This window comes from Abramis brama (assembly GCF_963993115.1).
Source record: "Abramis brama genome assembly, chromosome: 21".
In the NCBI taxonomy this organism is placed as follows: domain Eukaryota; kingdom Metazoa; phylum Chordata; class Actinopteri; order Cypriniformes; family Leuciscidae; genus Abramis; species Abramis brama.
In genome coordinates this window covers 6,995,968-7,018,971 of record NC_139983.1, presented here as the reverse complement: position 1 = coordinate 7,018,971, position 23,004 = coordinate 6,995,968, and the positions used below count along the sequence as shown (strand labels likewise).

Genomic DNA, 23,004 nt, shown 5'->3' with positions numbered 1-23,004 from the left:
GAAATACTTCAAAAACGTGATCAGACACTCTATCTCACTTCTTAAGACCATAGAGATGGTGTTGCAACAGTGTGGAGTTGAATTTCAATGTGTAAATATGCTTTAGAAGTGTAAACATGTCAACCGCGATTTGCATGCTAAAAACAAGGTGATGAATGAATGGGCTGTTTTTGGTTACTACTTTTAGGAGGGCTGCAGGGTCTCTAAAAATGTATTTAAGCCCTCATCTGCTTTTAGTTTTACTCATTTATTCATGTTTTACTGTACCAGATGACACATGGAGAAGCCTAGACATCGGTGCAGCGTGTGCGGCAAGACTTTCACTGAAAAGTCCAACCTGACGAGGCATCTGAAGATCCATGCCGTTGCCAGGGAGACCTTTGACTGTGATGTCTGCAGGAAGAGCTTGACCACCAAATCATCGCTGGTTAGCCATCAACAGCAACACCAGTACCCCAACATCGTTTTGTACCGGCAAGGAGAGGCCAGGCTGCAGTGTACAGAGGCAGCAAAGTCTGTGGCAGAGGCCCCCAGCACTGTTGTTGACCCTACATGGCTGGATCCCAAGACAGCAGAGGTGGCTGCCAAGAGGTCCGGGGGTGAGCTGTGGAAAGGTCAGCTGGTCATCGTGTTCGGGAAGTACGCAGGTCAGACCTTCAGGTGGCTTCTAGAAAACGATGTCGGCTGGCTGGTGTGGTTGCTGTTCCAGTACTGCCAGCAGGGAGAGCAGAACGAGCTGCTGAAGTGGCAGAAGGAGCGACTGCTCGAGTACGCCAGAGAGTTCCCTCCTGTCACATGGCCCCTTGACAGGAGGTTGAAGGTAAGATAAACTCAGTTACCTTTTAGACCTGAGTAATTGATGTTAAGCAGTAACCAGTATTAGTAAAAGTATTATTTTATGAGATTATTTTATGGTTGTGTTTTATTTTCTGCAGAAAGTGCAATCGAAGAAAGACCGGGCTCCTCCGACCGTCCCCGACCTCTCTCAGCAGGATCCCAACTACGCCAGCGATGCCGAGTTGTTGGCTGCTGCAGGTATAGTAGTATTATGCTGAAATGAACATGAAATGACTTTGTAGTATGCTGTGGAGCTGCTAGGACTTGTGTTTGTGCCACGTGAAATTCATCAGTATGTATCGAGCAATGCAGTTGATACATTTTTGTGGTGTTCTCCTCTTCAGAGAGTGTCCAGGACAGGTCCGAGGCGTCGGTCAGCACGCAGCTGACCACCTGGGGAGACCTCGCCAGCTCTGTGTGCCAGGATGACAGGCCCGGACCCTCGCCCCTCCGAGAGACCTCGGAACCCGGTGGCGTCGTGCTGGAGGGCTGGCAGAAGTTCTGGGAGCAGCCGCCTGAATCCGCCCAAGCCCTTGGTATAGCCCTTGCGAACATCAAGTGGCTGAAGATCAACGAGACCTACGGGCTGTTTGAGAGGGCGTCCAAGTACAAGAATGTCAGGGGAGAGATGGCCGAGAGGAAGCTCTTTAAGGAGAAGATGGAGTTCCACCCGCCCCCACCTCCTATGGCCGTCAAGGGAGCTGTGCCCAACATGCTCTCCTTCTTCACCACCCCTGCCTTCTTCTGGCGCCCGGTCGGCGTGATGAAGGCATTGATCCGCTGCCCCAAAACACCAACTGCCCCGCACCGCCAGAGTACTACCTGGAGAAGAGAGGGTACGGCAGCTACGCCAGGCAAGTGTGCGGCATGAACTTCCATTACACCCTGTTGACCAAGAGGTTGATGTGCAAACACCGTCTCAAGCTGAGGGAGGAGCCGAGCCAGGCGCACGCGGACGACAGCGGCGACTACGACGACGAGGAGGACGGCGCCCACCGTGCTGGAGAATCAGGGTTGTGCTGCCCTCCTGTGTGTGGTGTGATGAATAAGGGCAGAGTTCCCTAATGCTCAATGACAATATAAAGGGTTCAGACCAGCCCTTGATTAAACCTAGACACGTAGCTGTCTATCAATTCCTGTTTGTCTGGTTTGTCAAACTGGGACGTGAGATCCTCAGGTATGGAGATCTTCAGGATATCGTCCATATAAGGGGTTGGGTCCACAACAATATTCTCAAAGATAAGTTCCAACAGGTTGTCCACATACTCTGTACAAATAAAAATAATAATTTGTTGTTATTTTCAGCTTACTCTGAAGTTGTGTTGCTCACTTAGTGTTGTGGCTACATGGTTTTGTATATAAAATTGCATATAAGGTGTCTTGTTTAAAAATAAAATAAATAAATAAAAAATTTATGTTCAGCTTATGATATTATGTCTGTACATACAACGACTATTTTGCATTTAAATAAAAGTTGTTACACTCACGGAAGGTTGGTTCTACTTTCACTGGCTTTGCAGAGCATTGTCCTTTCTTGTATTTTGGGAAAACTACCTTAAATAGTGGCTCTCCAGCTGCTGTCGTGGCTTGGGGACGGCCAGCATTCTCATTAAAATGTAGGGCTGCCAGGTAGAGTCTATAGAGAAGAAATAATGGTTAAACATTACTTAGGTCACACTTGCGTGTTTGAAAATGTGTATACACTAGGGCTGTCGGAACGAATTCCGAAATTCGAATACAACTCAAATATAAAAAAAAAAAAAAAATCAATACTATTCGAATGCTGAAGTTCCTATTCGAATATTGCTTTTTTATGTATATATAAAAAAAAAAAATGCAATCTTGCCTTTCTCGCCGCCTTGGCTTACATGCATGTGAAAATTAAATGCTTTTGTTTCATCTGATGAACAATAAAGTTTTTGAATCGTAACACAATTGTGCACGTTATCCACGCTGTATCATCATAACAATACTGTCAAAAATCGCAGAGAGCAATGTCTCCATGGAAACGGAGATCACCACTCCTAACAATTTGATTCACAGTCCACACTACAACGTGAAAACGGCGTTTTCAAATGTATCCACTTTGGAGTGCGTTTTCATTAATAAAAACGCTGTCTCATTGTGGACGGAAGGCCAAAACGGAGAGAAAAATGTACGTTATTTTTTATGACAACATACAACCTGACAAGCTCGGCGATCTGTCCGAGGAACCGCCGCTAAAAGAGGCAAGAATTACTTATTTTCAGCCTCTCTCCTCATCACGGGGCTTACCAGCTGTCCGCCAAACGGCGATAACAGACAAACTGACGGTTTATCTGTGAAGATATGAGACTGATCAACATCACACATTGGCGATCCATAAGACTGTAATGTCGGAAATATTAATAATAGGATGAATTTGAGCATTTAATATTCGAATATTATTCGAATATTAAATAAAATAAGGAATAGAATTCGAATAGTATTATAGAGGAAGATTGACAGCCCTAGTATACACTCCTTTCCCAATTATATTGAATTACCTGCATAACATTCCCAGGAAAGAAAAGACAACATTCTTTGGTGCAAAGTGCAGAATTATGCTGTGGAACGCCTCCAGTGATGAGGTCTGATGGTGAGGGCTATGTTTTTCAACATCCTTCAGAATCCTCTTGTTTCTTAGGATCTTCTCTAATCGAGAGAAGGCAGTTGTTCCTGGTGGGAAAGTGGAACTTATTAAACTTTATATTTAAAAACAAGTAAATAATAAAAAAAACAAAAAAACAAACAAACATACATACATACATAATTTAAGAAAAAAACAAAATTATGTCTGTCGTATGCACATAGACACATGAGTTATATTGACACTGCTAATAGGGTAAACACACCTGCTCTCAACCACTTGCTCTTGTCCGTTGTATTGCGTCGCAGATGCAAACACTGTGGGAAAACGGGATCATCATGTGTGTGCATGTCTTGGATATGATTAAGAATTGATGTCCACTTTGCCACTCGCTCTGGCCCTGATGAAGAAGAAGCTGCTGTCCAATATATGTGGTTTTTTATACTGCGATACCACTTCTGCAGTTTTTCACTGTCTTTGTCCTGAGCAATCCTCAGCAGTTTCTTTGATACTCCTAATAATATAAACAAACAAACAAACTATAATTCAGCCATGCAGAAAGATACAGTGTGTTTATTGAACACAATATAATAAAAAGGAAGTTCTGGTCCAAGGTATGGTTTTGTATCATAATGTTTTGTAATAAAATTTTACTGATCTGTTTAAAAAATAACCAGTCTGTGAGACTATGACAGTCATTAGGCACATAAACAACACATATTCAGACAGGAGCTAATACCTTTTTCAATGTGCCATACATCGTAATACTGTGTGATGTTGGCCTCCCGCAGGTATTTTTGTATTTGAGGGTGCCGGTCTGTAACAATGCTGTCAAAATTCACACCGTGTGCCCTCAAGAGATCAAGGCTCCTCCTCAGACCCTCTTTCTCCATGTTGTTGCTCCCTCCAACTTCATTACTCTGATTACAAAATAAAGGGCATACATGACAATTGTTGTCAATGCCTGTTATGTTAGCAATAGCTACACAGTAAAAAAAAAAAATCCCTGTGCCTTTTTTTCTGTACATTTACTTTGTTACATTGCATATGCATTACATCTTGCATAAGTCTGTAATGTTAGACTCACCTGAACTAGTTGCAGATCAATAATAGTGCTGGTCCTTAGGTCCATCACTGAGTAACTTCCAAACTTGGCTGAAGGACCTTTACGTAGAAAATTAATGTTTACTTTGTAATACATTCGGTATTTATTAGTATTACCATGTTTTGCTTTCACAGTAATATGTAACAGTTGTTCAGCATTTAGTACCTGGTGAATCTGCCCTCATGTCTCCGCCCAGGACAATGTTCTGCTGCTGTCCGAGCTGCTGCAACATGCCATCCTGTGCCGTCTTCCAGCTATGTACAATTGCAGGCTGTATGTACCTCCGGGCATGAATTCGAAAGGTGGTGTAGTGGATCATTTTCAGTTTCATTGCCTGGAATATCTAAGGTCAGAAAAGATGATTCCTTCATTTAGCATGACTTCAGGGACAGTATGTTCATTTATTTATGTTCAGGGTTGATCTTTGTGATATTACTTGCAATAGTAAATTATAGGCTAGACAGTAAAATCCTCACCAACCTACCTGTTTAACTTTGAAGAAAGAGGCACCATTGGCATACACTGCAACAGAAAGCTGGAGGTTCCCTGCAGGAGTGCTTTGTATAATTGGCTGACTATTCCATTTCCTGAAGAAGTCACAGTGTGGGCAGCGTTGTTCCACAGAGAGGAATGTGCCAAATACTTTTCTCTGTACATTGGTAACACGTTGACACACAGGGCACTGCTCAAAGAGCTCCAGCAGGCAGTTTTCAAAAACAATGTAAGTCGCTGTCTTGTGAACCGGCTTTGAAGACTCAAATCTATTAGAATAATAAAGAGTTACTTAAATAATTTCCAAATTCCACAAAATTTATACAATCGAACTGATTGCAACATTTAACAAAAAAATAGTCTTGTCACTAACTTCACATCTGTTGGCTCAGTCAAGGTTGTGACAAAGTCTGCTGGATCATATGTGGAATCCATAGGCTCTTCCACATTCATACTTGAGCTGGCTCCAGAAGGGTCCTCCTCTTCCTCCTCTAGCTCCAAGCGAGATCTCTTATTTGGCCTCTTTATTGGTGTTAATGATGGCAGTGGTATTGACTGGCCAACACCAATATCTGGGTATAACATAGTTGTCTGTGTGCCTGTTACATAATAGTTGACATTTTAATACTGTGGAGTAATATAAAAAAATAAATATATATAAATATAAATATTTCACTTAAATGACAATTAATAGGTCATTTTCATTGGCTTTTAAGTGAAATTACTGAACTTAAATATACGAGCTTGATAAAAATGATAATTTCAGAAGAAAATTTCAGATGGCACTTAGAGGCTTTTGCATCTGAACTCTTATATATATATATATATATATATATATATATATATATATATATATATATATATATATAATTAATGACAATACCACAAAAACTGAATATATGACTTCACACTATATAAGATCTGGATCAGCAAACCTGTGCTTTTGTATTGCGGAAGTACAGTTTTCATTGAGAGCTGGGTCTGGGTGCCAACTGTGCACAGTTTCTTTTGGCTGGCCACATGTTGCACCATGTCCAATTTTTCAGATGTGCTTGCCTATACAAAAGCAAATAAGTGATCAGATAACATAACTTATTCCGGCGTAATATTGAAAAACATCAATTAGAGTATTTATAGTCTTGAATCATATGCATTTGCAGGATGTAAACAGTATTTTGCAGGTATTGTGTTACCATTCATCTTCATGCAGTTATAACTGTTTTTTTTTTTACATTACTTCTTAATCAGTAACAGACACTGTTATAAACAATCTACAAAAGTAAGCTTAGTGTAGTATTACCACGTTAACTTTAACACCTGCGTACACAGTTTGTAATAACACAATAACCATAACGCGTTGTTCATTATAAACGTGGGATTATGAATTATTTTGAGAACGTCGTACATAGAAAACATGCCGTAATGTACCCTGAGTGTAAACCTTAGCCGCATTCATCGTAACGCGTGCTAGCGATTTGCAAAGATTAATATAAAGGTTAATAAAAGTAAAACGTTACACTCACTTTTTCGGGAGGTGCAGCAGGAACACGAATAGTTGGTACTGATCCCTTTTTCAGGAGCAGCTTCTTAGCAAAACCAGCTTTATACTGACCCTCGTTTATAAAGCAGTCTGGTGAGAAATGATTCGCGCAAACATGAAAGTACTGACGCAGATCGTGGGGAATCTGCCCTTTGAATACAAAACTCAGCCACTGCGTCCTCAGCGGTTCGGGTTTAGGGACATCATAATGACTGCTGTGTTCATTATTACACCCAAGAACAGAACACCACAATCGCTTAGACGCCATTCTGCTCCAGCGTATCAACACACATTTCAGTACAATCAACTTGTAAAAGTGCATGTACCATTATATGACCATTGTTGTGGCGCGCTTCGGCACGTGCGACGCAGGAATCGTCCTGATAGGATCGCACTTCCTCACCGCTTCGCCATAGGTTCGTGCAGTTCCCTCAGCCCAGCCAATCAGCACGCTAGACAGCTCTGCATTGTGCTAGCTGTGTATGGCAAGCCGTTTTAACATTTAATCTTTAAAACCCACTAGTCTCTATTTTTATGCTACTAGTACTTATTTTTTAGACACTAGTATCTATTCCATTAAGTACTAGTGTTTATTCATTAGATACTAGTGCCTATTCTTTAGATAGCCTACTAGTACCTTTTTAAAAGATACTAGTAGTTATTCATTAGATTCTAGTGCCTATTAAATTGGTACTAGTTCTTATTTATTAGATACTAGTGCTTATTCAATAGATACTAGTACTTATTCAGATACTAGTACCTATTTATTAGATACTAGTATTTATTCAATAGTACTTATTCAATAGATACTAGTACTTATTCAGATACTAGTACCTATTTATTAGATACTAGTATTTATTCCAAATGTTACTAGTAAGATTTTTTATTTTACTAGGAAGATTTTTAATTGAACTCTCCAGTGGCCATTCTGACTAGTCATAACATAAGACGAGTAAAAAAGCAGCTGTGACTAGTAAAATAAGAATAGTTACTAGTAACAATTACAAAAGATACTAGTGTCTAATAAATAAGTACTAGTATCTATTGAATAAGTACTAGTAGCTAATGAATAAGTACTAGTATCTAATTAATAGGTACTAGTATCTAATGAATAAGTAGGCTACTAGTATCTAATTAATAAGTACTAGTATATATTGAATAAATACTAGTATCTAGTAATAGGTACTATCTAAAAAATAAGATAGATACAGATAGATACCTTTTAACAAAGTTTGAAAAGTCCACCCAAAATACTTTGCAATTCACACAGTCCCAAAACACATGATTGTCTCTTCAAACTAATGACAAAAGGAACACATGCAGGGAAAACTATTAATACATTTACATTTATTCATTTAGCAGATGCTTTTATCCAAAGCGACTTACAAATGAGAACAATAGAAGCAGTTAAACTAACAATAGGACAACAATATGCAAGTGCTATGCAGGGAACAGTCCAGGTGAAGGTCCGTGAATTTGTGCCTCTTTGAGATGGCACCACAAGACGGCGTTCACTTGCAGAGAAAATTTAGCAAGTTTAGTTAACTGGGTAGCAATTGTGAACAATTTTAATAGAGAATTCAACAATAATTTGGATGTCTTCACCACTACAACTAACCGGTTTGATGACGCATTAGTGATACTGAAAGCTGATTGGCCTTGATGGCGGAAACGGGCAAATTGAATTAATCTAGACAGTTTAAAGATGTCAGATTTATTCTCCCTTGTGCCTTTTTGTGCACATTTTCCACGGATTTTAATAATAAAACTGGTATGAAAGAATGAATCTCATATTAAAGAAAACGTCAACATTAAATATGTAACTATTTAATAAATCAGATTCGTGTGCGCGTGCATGTGTATGTGTATGCAAGTGATTCGAATTTTAGTTGCTATAGCGACACGTTATGAAGGTTATGAATTCTGACTGCATGTAATAAGGGATCCACTGGAGGCAAGTTGTAAATGAGAACCCAAGTGCAGTTTATTTGAAACAAAACAAAACATGAAACAAAAACATGACGTGGCATGAAAACAAAAACCGTGGCATGAACATGAAACTTGCACTACAGCAGAACTACAGGAAACAATACTTGACAAAGACATATGGCAAACATGAGGGCTTAAATACACAGACTAATGATAAAACAAGGGACACCTGTGAACAATGATCAGACAATTAACCAATGACAAGACATGGCAGGATCACATGACAAACAGGGAATCACATGACAGACATGGAAACAAGACATGACACAGAAACATGACAAGAACAAACCCAAAACGTGACAGAATCCCCCCCTCTAAGGGTGGCTCCCGACACCCAAACAAAAGAAAAAAAGTTCAAGGAGGGTGGTGGAGCGGTGGCGGTCTTGGGGGCGACAGGACATGGGACGTGGCATGGCGTGGACGGGTCTGGGTCGTGGCATGGCGTGGGCGGACCTGGGCCGTGGCAAGGCGTGGGCGGACCTGGGCCGTGGCAAGGTGTGGGCGGACCTGGGCCGTGGCAAGGCGTGGGCGGATCCGGCAGTGCAGGAGGCCAGGGCGGATCCGGCAGTGCAGGAGGCCAGGGCGGATCCGGCAGTGCAGGAGGCCAGGACGGATCCGGCAGTGCAGGAGGCCAGGGCGGATCCGGCTGTGCAGAAGGCCAGGGCGGCGCGGCCTCCATGGTCCTATCAAGGACCCTACTGCCCCCCCCCAAAAAATTTTCTTGGGGACAGCTATGGGGTTATAGGCTGGAACAGACAACGGCTCAAGAACAGAAATGACATGAAAAGTCTCAGCAGTCGTGATGTGAACAGTCTCTGGCTCGGCAGACGTGACGTGAACAGTCTCTGGCTCGGCAGACGTGACGTGAACAGGCTCTGGCTCGGCAGACGTGACGTGAACAGGCTCTGGCTCGGCAGACGTGACGTGAACTTCACATGTGTGCACCGACCACACACACCATATGGCTGTGGCCATAATTGTTAGTGTAGCCATAACTGAGGACTCAAGATTAGTGGCGGCCATCTCTGCTGAGGGCTCAGGTTCAGGCGTGGCGGCGGCCATCTCTGCTGAGGGCTCAGGTTCAGGCGTGGCGGCGGCCATCTCTGCTGAGGGCTCAGGTTCAGGCATGGCGGTAGCCATCTCTGCTGAGGGCTCAGGTTCAGGCGTGGCAGCAGCCATCTTGTCAGGAGACACAGGCTCGGCGTCGGCCATCTTGTCAGGAGACACAGGCTCGGCGGCGGCCATCTTGTCAGGAGACACCGGCTCGGCGGCCGACGTGGCGTGAACAGACTCGGACATGGCAGACATGACGTGAAGAGATTCAGGCTTGGCAGACATGACATGAAGAGATTCAGGCTTGGCAGGCTTGGCAGACATGACATGAAGAGATTCAGGCTTGGCAGGCATGACGTGAAGTGACTCAGGCTTGGCAGGCATGACGTGAAGTGGCTCAGGCTTGGCAGGCATGACATGAAGTGGCTCAGGCTTGGCAGATACTGTGGGTTTGTGGGGCTTCTCCTCAAAACCCACAGTAAATGAGGAACCGCTCAATAATAGAGCATAATCCATGTATTGTTCAAGTGAGAAGTGAATTTTCCCCCCAGGCAGTCCATAGTGCAAAGGTTCGTCTAATCCATGTCTAAAAATGTCCTTGAGTGCTACATCATTAAAATCTACCTTGTGACAGAGTTCGCAAAAGTCCTTGACATAATCCTCTATGGTCCGGTTGTCCTGACGAAGACGAAGGAGGTCAACTGCTGGGTTCATAGTTTAGGTCAAGTATTCTGTAATAAGGGATCCACTGGAGGCAAGTTGTAAATGAGAACCCAAGTGCAGTTTATTTGAAACAAAACAAGAAACAAAAACATGACATGGCATGGCATGGCATGGCATGAAAACAAAAACCGTGGCATGAACATGAAACTTACACTACAGCAGAACTACAGGAAACAATACTTGACAAAGACACATGGCAAATGTAACCCTTTTGCCACCCTTACTGAATCATTCCTATGGCAATAGAGACATTCCGATGTATAAAAACTGTGTCTAGGATAAAATATGATACTCACTTACGAATCTGATAATAAGAGGTTTCCCCGAAATAATAATCAATGAATAAACCAATGCGAAAATGTCACTAGCAAAAATAAGAATTAGTATTTTTACAGTGTAGCCTACTTAAATGATGAAATGATTAACACACACACAATAACTGCAGTTCAGACTTGTTAGTCTACTGTATTCAAAGTTTGAACAATGGAAAAAAACAATACAGTTTTTAGAGAAAAAAAAATAGTTTGAACCAGTTAGGATAAAGTTTAGTTTTTTTTTTAATAGAGTGCACTCTTTAGTTTTTAGAAACGTTGGCGCGCGTTGGAGCTCTTATCCATTGGAAACAAATTTAAAGCAATAATCCTACCAGTCAGGAATGAAAAGAACCTTGTCCTCACGATCAGATGAGCAAGCTTGTTGCACGCAGAACCTCTCTCTGTCCCGTTGTCCTCAACGCAGATGAGTGCTGATCCTCCGGGCGGCAACACCGTTTCTCCTCACCGTCCGACTTCTGACGAGGCTGATCCTTCCGACTCAGTAGCTTCACGTTAGCTTCACTCAGCTAGTTCAGTTCTGTCCTAGCAACGCCACTCAGCTCACTCTCTCGCGGTACGGGTCGTTAGTAAACTCCACCGCAGTCCACAGAAACGAGAGGTAAGTTATCCAGGCCTAAAGTCACTGAGCTATATAATATTTCCTCTTTCTCTCGTGCACGTGTTACCTTCATGCACCTAGCGCAACACGCCATCTCTCTCCTTCTCTTCCCGTATTCTCAATTTTTTCTTTCTACGCTTCCGGTAATGTCTCTTCTTCTACGCTTTCCATCTAGCGAAGCGCACACAAAGCATCACCATGGAATAAACAGAATAATACAGATTTGTTTTTAACTTACAACTAAACTATGAAATTCCTTAATATTTTAACATATATATTTTACCATCAAAACATGAAATAATGTACATTACCATGTAGAAAAAAACATTTAACACCCCAGTGTTATTTAACTTGTAAACAAAAAACAATATACTGATTTAATAAGCAATCAGGTTATTACACTCTCCCCCTACCAAAATAAAGACATGCCCTCATGGCTTGGTAAGTAATAAGGTAAGATAGACCCAACTAAGGTGGGAAAGGGGAGCTTATCCACTTATAAAAACAAGAAACAAACTTCACAGGGCAAATACTGGGACTCCCTGGTTTATCATAAGTAAGTCTCAATGGAACTTTCTTAAGTCTTTGAGATCGTCGGGTCTCACTATCAATCTGTAAGTCTTCCTGTGAGTCTGTCTTTGGATTAAAAGGTATCAAGTCTTGTGTCTCTGTCTCAGTGTTGCGCGTCTCTTGCAAGTCTGACTGTTCAGCTATGTCAAGTATAGTCTCTTTATTTGCATTTTGGTCTTCTTGAAACTCTTGCAAATCTTCTGTCTTCTCTTCAGGTTGCATATCAAGATCTAGACTGAATGGTTCACATGTTTCATCATCTTTGCTGGTACTTTGTATTGAGAATGGCATATAGAACATTTCATCCTCTGAATCTGTGTCGTCATCTTTGTTCTCTTGTTCTGACATTTCAGGGTCTTGGATGAATCCTTTGTCAACCTCTTTATTTTTGTGTCTTTTCCTCCTTCTTAATCTCCTCTTTGGAATAATGTCTGAGTTTTGTGTTGGTACCAAACATACTTTCTGTCCCAAGGGCAAGATGTGATTACGATGAAGGATTTTGATAGGACCATCACCATCCTCTGGTTTCAGCCGAAACACAGGTAAGTTTGACAGTTGACTTTCAACAACATAAGGTGTTGAGGCCCAGCGATCTGCCAGTTTATGCTTTCCCTGCAGTCCAAGGTTACGGATAAGGACTCTCCAGGTAAAAGTTGTGTAAACTTAACCTTCCGATCATATCTTTCTTTGTTTCCTTTATTTTGTCTAGCAGCGGCAGACTCTGCAAGGTTGTAAGCAGCTTTGAGTTCTTTTCTCAAGTCTTTCACATACTTAAGGTAAGTTTCTTTGCAGGTGTTGTCGCTTGATGTTCCAAAACATAAGTCTACGGGCATCCTTGCTTCACGCCCGAACATGAGATAATACGGCGAAAAACCTGTAGCTTCATTTGGCGTACAGTTATAAGCGTGGACCAGATGTGAAATGTGCTTACTCCAATTCCTTTTCTCATTGGGCTCAAGGGTTCCAAACATGTTTAATAGGGTTCGATTAAACCTCTCGGGTTGAGGATCCCCCTGAGGATGGTATGGAGTGGTCCTCGACTTTTCCATGCCAAGAGAACTCAGTAACTCTTGAATGAGACGACTTTCAAAGTCTCTGCCCTGGTCACTATGCATGCGTTTTGGCAGACCATAATGGATGAAAAACTTTTCAAGCAGAACCTTGGCCACGGTTGCAGCTTTCTGGTCTTTGGTAGGAAAAGCCTGTGCATACCGGGTGTAGTGATCAGTGATGACTAGAACGTTCTCTGTTATTTTGGTCTGGCTCGATGGACAGGAAATCCATACATACTAAATCCATTGGACCGTCACTTTGCATGTGAAACAAGGGCGCTACTTTCTTTGGAAGTGTCTTTCTCTGTATGCACCTTGCACAGTTTTTACAGTGTTCTTCAACATCAGATCTCATTTTAGGCCAATAAAATCTTTCTTTGATGAGTCCGTAGGTCTTATCGATGCCTAGATGACCAGAATCATCATGGAGTGATTTCATGACTGCTGTTCTGAACTTTTCTGGTAAAACTAGTTGTGAACGGCGGTTTCGACCTGGTGGAACTGTCACTCTGTATACAACATCTTGTAGTAGTTTTAGTCTTTCGAACTCCCTCAACAAGAGTGAGGCTGCAGGGTCTCTCGACTTGATCTGAGGTGATCCATTCTGCTTTAAAGCTCTCCATATCTCCTTTAGAGTCAGATCTTCCTGTTGAGCTCTTGAGATCTCAAAGGGACTCAGAATTGGCATTCCCTTCAAGCTAAGTGTGGACAGGTTACAGAAGGCTTTGGGTACAGCATGTATGGACAAGCCCAAATGATCGATTGCTCTCACGTGATTAGTGTTTTTCTTGGTCACGTGAAACACTTGACACATTGCTCTGACGCCATCTGCGGAGATGTCTGTCCACTGTTTTTCTTGGCATGGGTCAGGGTGAGGGCGCCTTGAAAGGGCGTCAGCGTCAATGTTTTGAACTCCTGCTCTGTATTTAAGACTGAAGTCATATGTTGACAGGGCCGCAAGCCAGCGGTGACCTGTTGCGTCTAACTTGGCTGATGTCAGCACATAGGTCAAAGGGTTGTTATCTGTTCTGACCTCGAACTTTGCTCCATACAAATAGTCATGTAGTTTGTCAACTACGGCCCACTTTAAAGCAAAATATTCCAACTTGTGTGCAGGGTAGTGACGTTCAGAGGGAGTTAGACTGCGACTGATGAAAGCGACTGGTCTTAGCCCTTCACCTTGATCTTGGTATAAAACTCCACCAAGTCCTTCTCGGCTTGCATCAATGTGTAGCACATAGGGTAACTGTGGATTTGCAAAGGCCAGCACAGGGGAGTTGGTGAGTCTTTGTTTTAACTCCTCGAAAGCAGCTTCGCACTTGTCATCCCACCGATGACCAAATGGCTCTGATGGATTATAGTAGACCTGGTCTAGCTTTTTCTTGGAACTTTTTGCATGGGGCGGGTAACCAGACAAAAGTTGAGTCAAAGGAAATGCGACTTTAGCATAGTCTTTGACGAAGCGTCTGTAATATCCGCAGAAACCGAGGAAAGATCTCAAGGCAGCTACAGTGGTTGGTCTGGGCCATGTAGTGACTGCTTCTGTTTTCTTGGGATCTGTAGACACTCCTTTTTGTAACACGATGTGACCAACATAAGACACTGATGGTTGACAAAACTGGCATTTGTCCAATGACAGTTTGAGGCCCTCCTCTTGTAAGCGGTCAAGCACTTTGAGTAGTCGTTGCTCGTGCTCTTCGAGTGTTGCTCCAAAAACAATGAGGTCATCTAAATAGACCAACACTTCCAGCAGGTTCATGTCTCCGACAGTTTTTTCCATGATGCGCTGGAAAGTTGCAGGAGCGCCTGACACACCTTGTGGCATCCTGTCAAACTGATAAAACCCAAGAGGACATATGAAAGCGGTCTTTTCTTTGTCTGACTCACTCATTGGCACTTGGTAGTATCCACTCCTGAGATCAAGGACACTAAACCACTTGCTTCCATTCAGACATGTCAGAGCATCCTCAATCTTGGGCACCGTGTATTGGTCAGGGGTTGTGCGCCTGTTGAGGGTCCGATAGTCCACACACATACGGATCTTTCCATTTTTCTTTCGCACAACCACTATAGGGGAGGCATATGGACTGCGAGATTCAGTGATTATGCCAGCTCCTTTTAGTTCTAACAAATGCTCTCTGAGTGCTTCAAGATCGGCTGGAGGTAAGCGGCGAGATCTCTCTCGAAATGGCTTATCATCTGTGGTTTTGATTTCATGCTGCATACTTTTGCTACAGCCCACATCAAACTCATGAGTGGAAAAAACATCTCCTCTTTCAAGCATTTTATTCACCAACCTCTCTTTCCATTCTTTAGGAACAGATGAAGCTCCAAAGTCAAAAGAGGATGGGGTAAGTTTATTTGAGGTCTTAGGTTTGGTCTCTCTTTTCACAGGGGGCGTCGGAAACACATTCACTGGAAAAAGGTGAGCGATTGGCATACCTCGAGTCAGCATGATATCTTTAGACGAACTGTTAGTGACAAGGACAGTGATTCTCTTGGAACTCACAGCAGTGACTGATTGCAGCTCGGGTCTCACCAGGAGCTGATCTGGAAACCTTGGTTCTTCTGCAAGATCATCGGGTAAATCCACCAAAACTGCTTGAGTACTTGGTATCCCTTGAAACTTTGGCACGCCTTTGACCCTTACTACACCTCCTGGGCGTATTTTCATTGATTTTGGTTGAGCAAACCATACAGATCCTCTCATTTGGCTGTCAGTTTCAGATGGGGACTTTGATATTTCCGCCATAGCCTTTTGGAAAGCAGGGTGAATGTGTTTCACGGTTGTGATGTTTTCTCCCTCTTTGTCCTTGTAACTTTTTATGAGCCGTCTCACTGTTGGTGTGTTGGTGCCAACCAGTATAGCTGCATTATCTTTGACAACTGGATCAGGACAGACGAGTACAAGTGCATCAATGGTCTCTGTCACGCCAACATCAGCTTCCCTGAACTCCAGCTTGAGCGACAAATAGCCATCGTACGGGTAATCAGCAGGACTGAGACCCCATATCTGTAGAGCACTGATAGGTGTCAATGGCAGATGTGTCAGAAATCTGTCGTAAAAAAGGATCTGTAGAGTAGAGTGACCTGAGAGCCAGTGTCGAGTATGGCTTTCGTGTAAATGCCTTCAATCTGGACTGATACAGCAGAGCTTGGGCCCACTAAGCCTTTTGGGATAGTGTCTTCCACTATTTCCTCAGTTTTGATGCTCTTGGAACGTGTCTTTACCTCCGGGACGCCAGGCCGTTCCCTTACTGTGCCCCTTGGTAGTTTCCAGACTTCCTTATCAGTTTGATAAGCCGCTTATTTACTCTTTGCAAGTTCTCAACTCCATCACAGTCTCTCATGTAGTGTCCATCTTCTCCACATCTATAACAAAAGATCCCAGGCTGATCTGTGTTGTTCTTTGATCTTTGAGAAGTGGTGTTTCTTTGGTATCTGTTTTTGGTTGCATTGTCAAGTTTGGGGTTTTTTGTTTCGGTTTGAGCCGCTGCTGTTTCAACAGTTGCCACTTTAAGGTTGTTCATTTCAGCTTTAATCTCCCTGAGTTCTCTCTTTAGCTTTTCAACTTCTGGGTCAGCTTTATTCTCAGGTGCTGGGTTGGGGACTGAGGCGACTGGTTTTGACATAACCATACTTTTTGCATCAGTTCTGCCTTGTAACATGTCCTCTTCCTCTCTGACATCTTTTAGCAAATCGTTAAAGGAAGGTGGTGGTCGTAGTTTATGGGTCATGCGTATGCGCATTGCGATCATGTCATGTGGTAATGCACCTCGTACGATTTGTTCGATACGGAGTCGGTTCATGTCTGCCAACTGCAATCCTCCTTTCCTGAAGATACAGTGCAGCAACTTGTCAAGCCTCAGCAAGTACGTGGACAGTTTTTCACCTTCGCTTTGAAATGTGTGTCTGAACTTGACTAGGAGGTCAGATGAAGTTTCAGTAGTCCCAAAGGCTGTTTCAAGTGCTTGCATATAGTCATTTGCTGTAGTATTGGGATTTTGTGCTCTGAGGAATCTTATTATGTCAGCAGCTGGTCCTTTAAGACTCTCTACAACTCTTTGTTTCTTGACACTGTCACTGCATTGCCATTCTTCCAGCATGTGTGTAGTTTGCTCTGCCCAAGCGTCATACTCCTCTTCACCACTAGGTGTTGGTCGCACACCAGAAAACATTCTGAGCTTCCTGTAGCTTTGAATATCAGCAGGCGCAGCATTGCATTTGTCAACAAGCGAGCTAATGGCATTGATGAGAGCAGTATTTACATCAAGGGATGAAGGGTTTAACAGTCCTTTAACATCAGACATACTTTTGCCCTCATGCTCAAGAAATGACAGCAACTTTGCTTGAAAATCTCCTTGGTGTTCAGTTTCTGGCGGAATGATGTGAACGGGCCAGGGGCCAACTTCACCCGGAACGCCCACTTGGTCAGGTAAAGTGTGTGCAGTCACATTAGTTAAGGTCTGGACTAGCACAAAATCAGTCTTAGAAGTCAAGTCTGGACGTTTGTCCACTATTCTTGTCTTTCCCAGAATTTAACTGAGCTTAGGACTTCCTGTAAAACCTCATCTGAGATGTCACATACACCACTTAAAACTAAAGCATGAGTGGGATCTAACTGATGTCTGTGGCACCAAGCTTTAATCTCTACTGCCTCCATTTTGAGTACTTGAAGCAGAAAAAATAACCAAAATTCTCACAGCAAAACTCGAAAAATATTTAGCAGCATCACATAGGCTACAGCTTTAACCCTTGTGCATTGTTTAAATTTACTACCTTTCGTTATGTTAGTGGCTGAAAACAGCCACTACTTTAAACTGCTGTAAAAATGTATCAGATAAATATTTTTTTCAATTTTTTTTGCATAAATCTATTAATCAACCTCAGTCCTGCTCAAAAATACTAAATGTTTAAAAAAAATTCAGGATTTTAACTCTTTAATTGCCAAATTCGTAAATGATGTCACTGATTTGGGGGGAAAAAAACACAAAATGACTAATTTTCAATATAAAATGTGATTGTGGACTGGATTTTTTTTTACCTTTTATCACAGTCTTGGACATGTCAAAGATTAGAAACAACATTGGTTTTGATGCATTGTTAGTTTTTGTGCAGCATGAGATTTTAACTTTTTCTCCCTCATTTACTGTTCGTGGCTGTTTTTGCCCCATTGACTTCCATTATAACCACATTTTTTGATTGCAAAGCCATGACACCATATAATCATGCATTTTTGATTGTTGGTGGTTTTCCCTGTTGGGAAGAGGTAAAATTTGTAATTTTTACTGTTGATAACTAGGTGGAACCATTAACCCTTTAGATAGGCCTGTGCAAAAAAAAGCTTAGTTTCTGGCTTTTACATGGAGTATTATGGAGTTTATATGGAGTATAAAAGCATAATAAAGTGTGTGTGTGTGTGTGTGTGTGTGTGTGTGTGTGTGTGTGTGTGTGTGAACTCACCTTGATGCATCTGAGAAAATCAAAATATGCACCTCAGCTCTCAGAACTACATGGAGTAAACAAAAACAAAGTAAGTGTATTTATGCATCTGCTGCCTTTTGATGGTGAGAAATGCAGACTAAACAAAAACAAAGCAAGTGGATTTAAACGCGTGCATGCAAGCCTGCTGCTCATTTGATGGTGAGAAGAGCAGCAAGCAACATGAGAAAGGGCTTGACTTGTAGTGAAGTTTTAGAGATGATTATGCAGCCTGACCCCTCCAGCGAGCTGCATGATGTATCGTCTTCCCCCTCTGACACCACAGACTCAGGAGAGTCAGATCCTGATTTGGATGTGGCACCCTCATCATCCTCTCTAGCTTCCACTGAAGGCAAGGAGGATTCGGAGGATCCTGGATCTGGGTGGATTGGGAGAAACGGCGAAGTGTGGTTTTCCACCAACGCGGAGACAACTCCCTTTCTTCAGCCTGCCAGAGGCGTGACTCCAGGGCCGACGCGCTATGCCATCGCAAAGGTCCAGAACATGGATTCCGTGTTCAATCTGTTTTTTATGGAGGAGATGATTGACCTCCTTGTCAGCATGACTTGCGTCAACACATACATGTTTGTACAGTCATACAAACATGTATGACTATGCTTTGTGATGGCATAGCGCGTCGGCCCTGGAGTCACGCCTCTGGCAGGCTGAAGAAAGGGAGTTGTCTCCGCGTTAGTGGAAAACCACACTTCGCCGTTTCTCCCAATCTACCCAGATCCAGGATCCTCCGAATCCTCCTCGCCTTCAGTGGAAGCTAGAGAGGATGATGAGGGTGCCACATCCAAATCAGGATCTGACTCTCCTGAGTCTGTGGTGTCAGAGGGGGAAGACGATACATCATGCAGCTCGCTGGAGGGGTCAGGCTGCATAATCATCTCTAAAACTTCACTACAAGTCAAGCCCTTTCTCATGTTGCTTGCTGCTCTTCTCACCATCAAATGAGCAGCAGGCTTGCATGCACGCGTTTAAATCCACTTGCTTTGTTTTTGTTTAGTCTGCATTTCTCACCATCAAAAGGCAGCAGATGAATAAATACACTTACTTTGTTTTTGTTTACTCCATGTAGTTCTGAGAGCTGAGGTGCATATTTTGATTTTCTCAGACGCATCAAGGTGAGTTCACACACACACACACACACACACACACACACACACACACACACACACAAACACACACTTTATTATGCTATTATACTCCATATAAACTCCATATAACTCCATGTAAAAGCCAGAAACTAAGCTTTTTTTTGCACAGGCCTATCTAAAGGGTTAATGGTGCCACCTGGTTATCAACAGTAAAAATTACAAATTTTACCTCTTCCCAACAGGGAAAACCACCAACAATCAAAAATGCATAATTATATGGTGTCATGACTTTGCAATCAAAAAATGTGGTTATAATGGAAGTCAATGGGGCAAAAACAGCCACGAACAGTAAATGAGGGAGAAAAAGTTAAAATCTGATGCTGCACAAAAACTAACAATGCATCAAAACCAATGTTGTTTCTAATCTTTGACATGTCCAAGACTGTGATAAAAGGTAAAAAAAAATCCAGTCCACAATCACATTTTATATTGAAAATGAGTCATTTTGTGTGTGTTTTTTCCCAAATCAGTGACATCATTTACGAATTTGGCAATTAAAGAGTTAAAATCCTGAATTTTTTTTAAACATTTAGTATTTTTGAGCAGGACTGAGGTTGATTAATAGATTTATGCAAAAAAAATTGAAAAAAATATTTATCTGATATATTTTTACAGCAGTTTAAAGTAGTGGCTGTTTTCAGCCACAAACATAACGAAAGGGTAGTAAATTTGCCCACAGTGTACTGTTGAGTTTTTGAAAAATTTCAAAGCATTTTCCCAAAATATGTGTCAAAATAAGATTTGTCACCAAAAATCATTCCATTTGCTGAAACACAGAGAAAGTTATGGCCAAATTTAGACTAAAAAATACCCCATAGTGGATGAAAACATCCCCAACAGCACATAAGGGTTAAAGAAATAAATCCACACTGTACATAAACAATAATAAAAAAAAAATCCTCGGACGAGCCCCCAAAAATGTAACCCTTTTGCCACCCTTACTGAATCATTCCTATGGCAATAGAGACATTCCGATGTATAAAAACTGTGTCTAGGATAAAATATGATACTCACTTACGAATCTGATAATAAGAGGTTTCCCCGAAATAATAATCAATGAATAAACCAATGCGAAAATGTCACTAGCAAAAATAAGAATTAGTATTTTTACAGTGTAGCCTACTTAAATGATGAAATGATTAACACACACACAATAACTGCAGTTCAGACTTGTTAGTCTACTGTATTCAAAGTTTGAACAATGGAAAAAAACAATACAGTTTTTAGAGAAAAAAAAATAGTTTGAACCAGTTAGGATAAAGTTTAGTTTTTTTTTTTATAGAGTGCACTCTTTAGTTTTTAGAAACGTTGGCGCGCGTTGGAGCTCTTATCCATTGGAAACAAATTTAAAGCAATAATCCTACCAGTCAGGAATGAAAAGAACCTTGTCCTCACGATCAGATGAGCAAGCTTGTTGCACGCAGAACCTCTCTCTGTCCCGTTGTCCTCAACGCAGATGAGTGCTGATCCTCCGGGCGGCAACACCGTCTCTCCTCACCGTCCGACTTCTGACGAGGCTGATCCTTCCGACGCAGTAGCGTTAGCTTAGCGTTAGCTTCACTCAGCTAGTTCAGTTCTGTCCTAGCAACGCCACTCAGCTCACTCTCTCGCGGTACGGGTCGTTAGTAAACTCCACCGCAGTCCACAGAAACGAGAGGTAAGTTATCCAGGCCTAAAGTCACTGAGCTATATAATATTTCCTCTTTCTCTCGTGCACGTGTTACCTTCATGCACCTAGCGCAACACGCCATCTCTCTCCTTCTCTTCCCGTATTCTCAATTTTTTCTTTCTACGCTTCCGGTAATGTCTCTTCTTCTACGCTTTCCATCTAGCGAAGCGCACACAAAGCATCACCATGGAATAAACAGAATAATACAGATTTGTTTTTAACTTACAACTAAACTATGAAATTCCTTAATATTTTAACATATATATTTTACCATCAAAACATGAAATAATGTACATTACCATGTAGAAAAAAACATTTAACACCCCAGTGTTATTTAACTTGTAAACAAAAAACAATATACTGATTTAATAAGCAATCAGGTTATTACACTCTCCCCCTACCAAAATAAAGACATGCCCTCATGGCTTGGTAAGTAATAAGGTAAGATAGACCCAACTAAGGTGGGAAAGGGGAGCTTATCCACTTATAAAAACAAGAAACAAACTTCACAGGGCAAATACTGGGACTCCCTGGTTTATCATAAGTAAGTCTCAATGGAACTTTCTTAAGTCTTTGAGATCGTCGGGTCTCACTATCAATCTGTAAGTCTTCCTGTGAGTCTGTCTTTGGATCAAAAGGTATCAAGTCTTGTGTCTCTGTCTCAGTGTTGCGCGTCTCTTGCAAGTCTGACTGTTCAGCTATGTCAAGTATAGTCTCTTTATTTGCATTTTGGTCTTCTTGAAACTCTTGCAAATCTTCTGTCTTCTCTTCAGGTTGCATATCAAGATCTAGACTGAATGGTTCACATGTTTCATCATCTTTGCTGGTACTTTGTATTGAGAATGGCATATAGAACATTTCATCCTCTGAATCTGTGTCGTCATCTTTGTTCTCTTGTTCTGACATTTCAGGGTCTTGGATGAATCCTTTGTCAACCTCTTTATTTTTGTGTCTTTTCCTCCTTCTTAATCTCCTCTTTGGAATAATGTCTGAGTTTTGTGTTGGTACCAAACATACTTTCTGTCCCAAGGGCAAGATGTGATTACGATGAAGGATTTTGATAGGACCATCACCATCCTCTGGTTTCAGCCGAAACACAGGTAAGTTTGACAGTTGACTTTCAACAACATAAGGTGTTGAGGCCCAGCGATCTGCCAGTTTATGCTTTCCCTGCAGTCCAAGGTTACGGATAAGGACTCTCCAGGTAAAAGTTGTGTAAACTTAACCTTCCGATCATATCTTTCTTTGTTTCCTTTATTTTGTCTAGCAGCGGCAGACTCTGCAAGGTTGTAAGCAGCTTTGAGTTCTTTTCTCAAGTCTTTCACATACTTAAGGTAAGTTTCTTTGCAGGTGTTGTCGCTTGATGTTCCAAAACATAAGTCTACGGGCATCCTTGCTTCACGCCCGAACATGAGATAATACGGCGAAAAACCTGTAGCTTCATTTGGCGTACAGTTATAAGCGTGGACCAGATGTGAAATGTGCTTACTCCAATTCCTTTTCTCATTGGGCTCAAGGGTTCCAAACATGTTTAATAGGGTTCGATTAAACTTCTCGGGTTGAGGATCCCCCTGAGGATGGTATGGAGTGGTCCTCGACTTTTCCATGCCAAGAGAACTCAGTAACTCTTGAATGAGACGACTTTCAAAGTCTCTGCCCTGGTCACTATGCATGCGTTTTGGCAGACCATAATGGATGAAAAACTTTTCAAGCAGAACCTTGGCCACGGTTGCAGCTTTCTGGTCTTTGGTAGGAAAAGCCTGTGCATACCGGGTGTAGTGATCAGTGA

At 42.0% G+C, this 23,004-nt stretch overlaps 2 protein-coding genes across 3 annotated transcripts; one reads left to right on the top strand and one right to left on the bottom strand.

The window, feature by feature from the left end:
- Positions 1 to 911: 911 nt before the first annotated feature.
- Positions 912 to 1,708, top strand: LOC311072258 (uncharacterized protein; the record flags this gene model as incomplete). The annotated part of the gene is made up of 2 exons (XM_084097128.1): positions 912 to 1,035; positions 1,182 to 1,708. The coding sequence occupies 2 exons, from the start codon at positions 912 to 914 to the stop codon at positions 1,706 to 1,708; spliced, it is 651 nt and encodes a 216-aa protein (XP_083953254.1).
- Positions 1,709 to 1,925: 217 nt separating this feature from the next.
- On the bottom strand, positions 1,926 to 6,973 carry LOC311072257 (uncharacterized protein; the record flags this gene model as incomplete). Of its 2 annotated transcripts, XM_084097126.1 has the most annotated exons (11): positions 6,566 to 6,973; positions 5,978 to 6,098; positions 5,416 to 5,641; positions 5,035 to 5,311; positions 4,716 to 4,893; positions 4,533 to 4,609; positions 4,185 to 4,365; positions 3,711 to 3,959; positions 3,363 to 3,534; positions 2,325 to 2,473; positions 1,926 to 2,104 (listed from the first exon to the last, which is right to left on the bottom strand). In XM_084097126.1, the coding sequence occupies exons 1-11, from the start codon at positions 6,902 to 6,904 to the stop codon at positions 1,926 to 1,928; spliced, it is 2,148 nt and encodes a 715-aa protein (XP_083953252.1). In that variant the 5' UTR covers positions 6,905 to 6,973. The 2 variants fall into 2 exon arrangements, with proteins under 2 accessions (XP_083953252.1, XP_083953253.1); XM_084097127.1 differs by lacking the exons at positions 1,926 to 2,104; positions 2,325 to 2,473 and adding an exon at positions 3,044 to 3,155.
- Between the last annotated feature and the right edge of the window lie 16,031 nt (positions 6,974 to 23,004).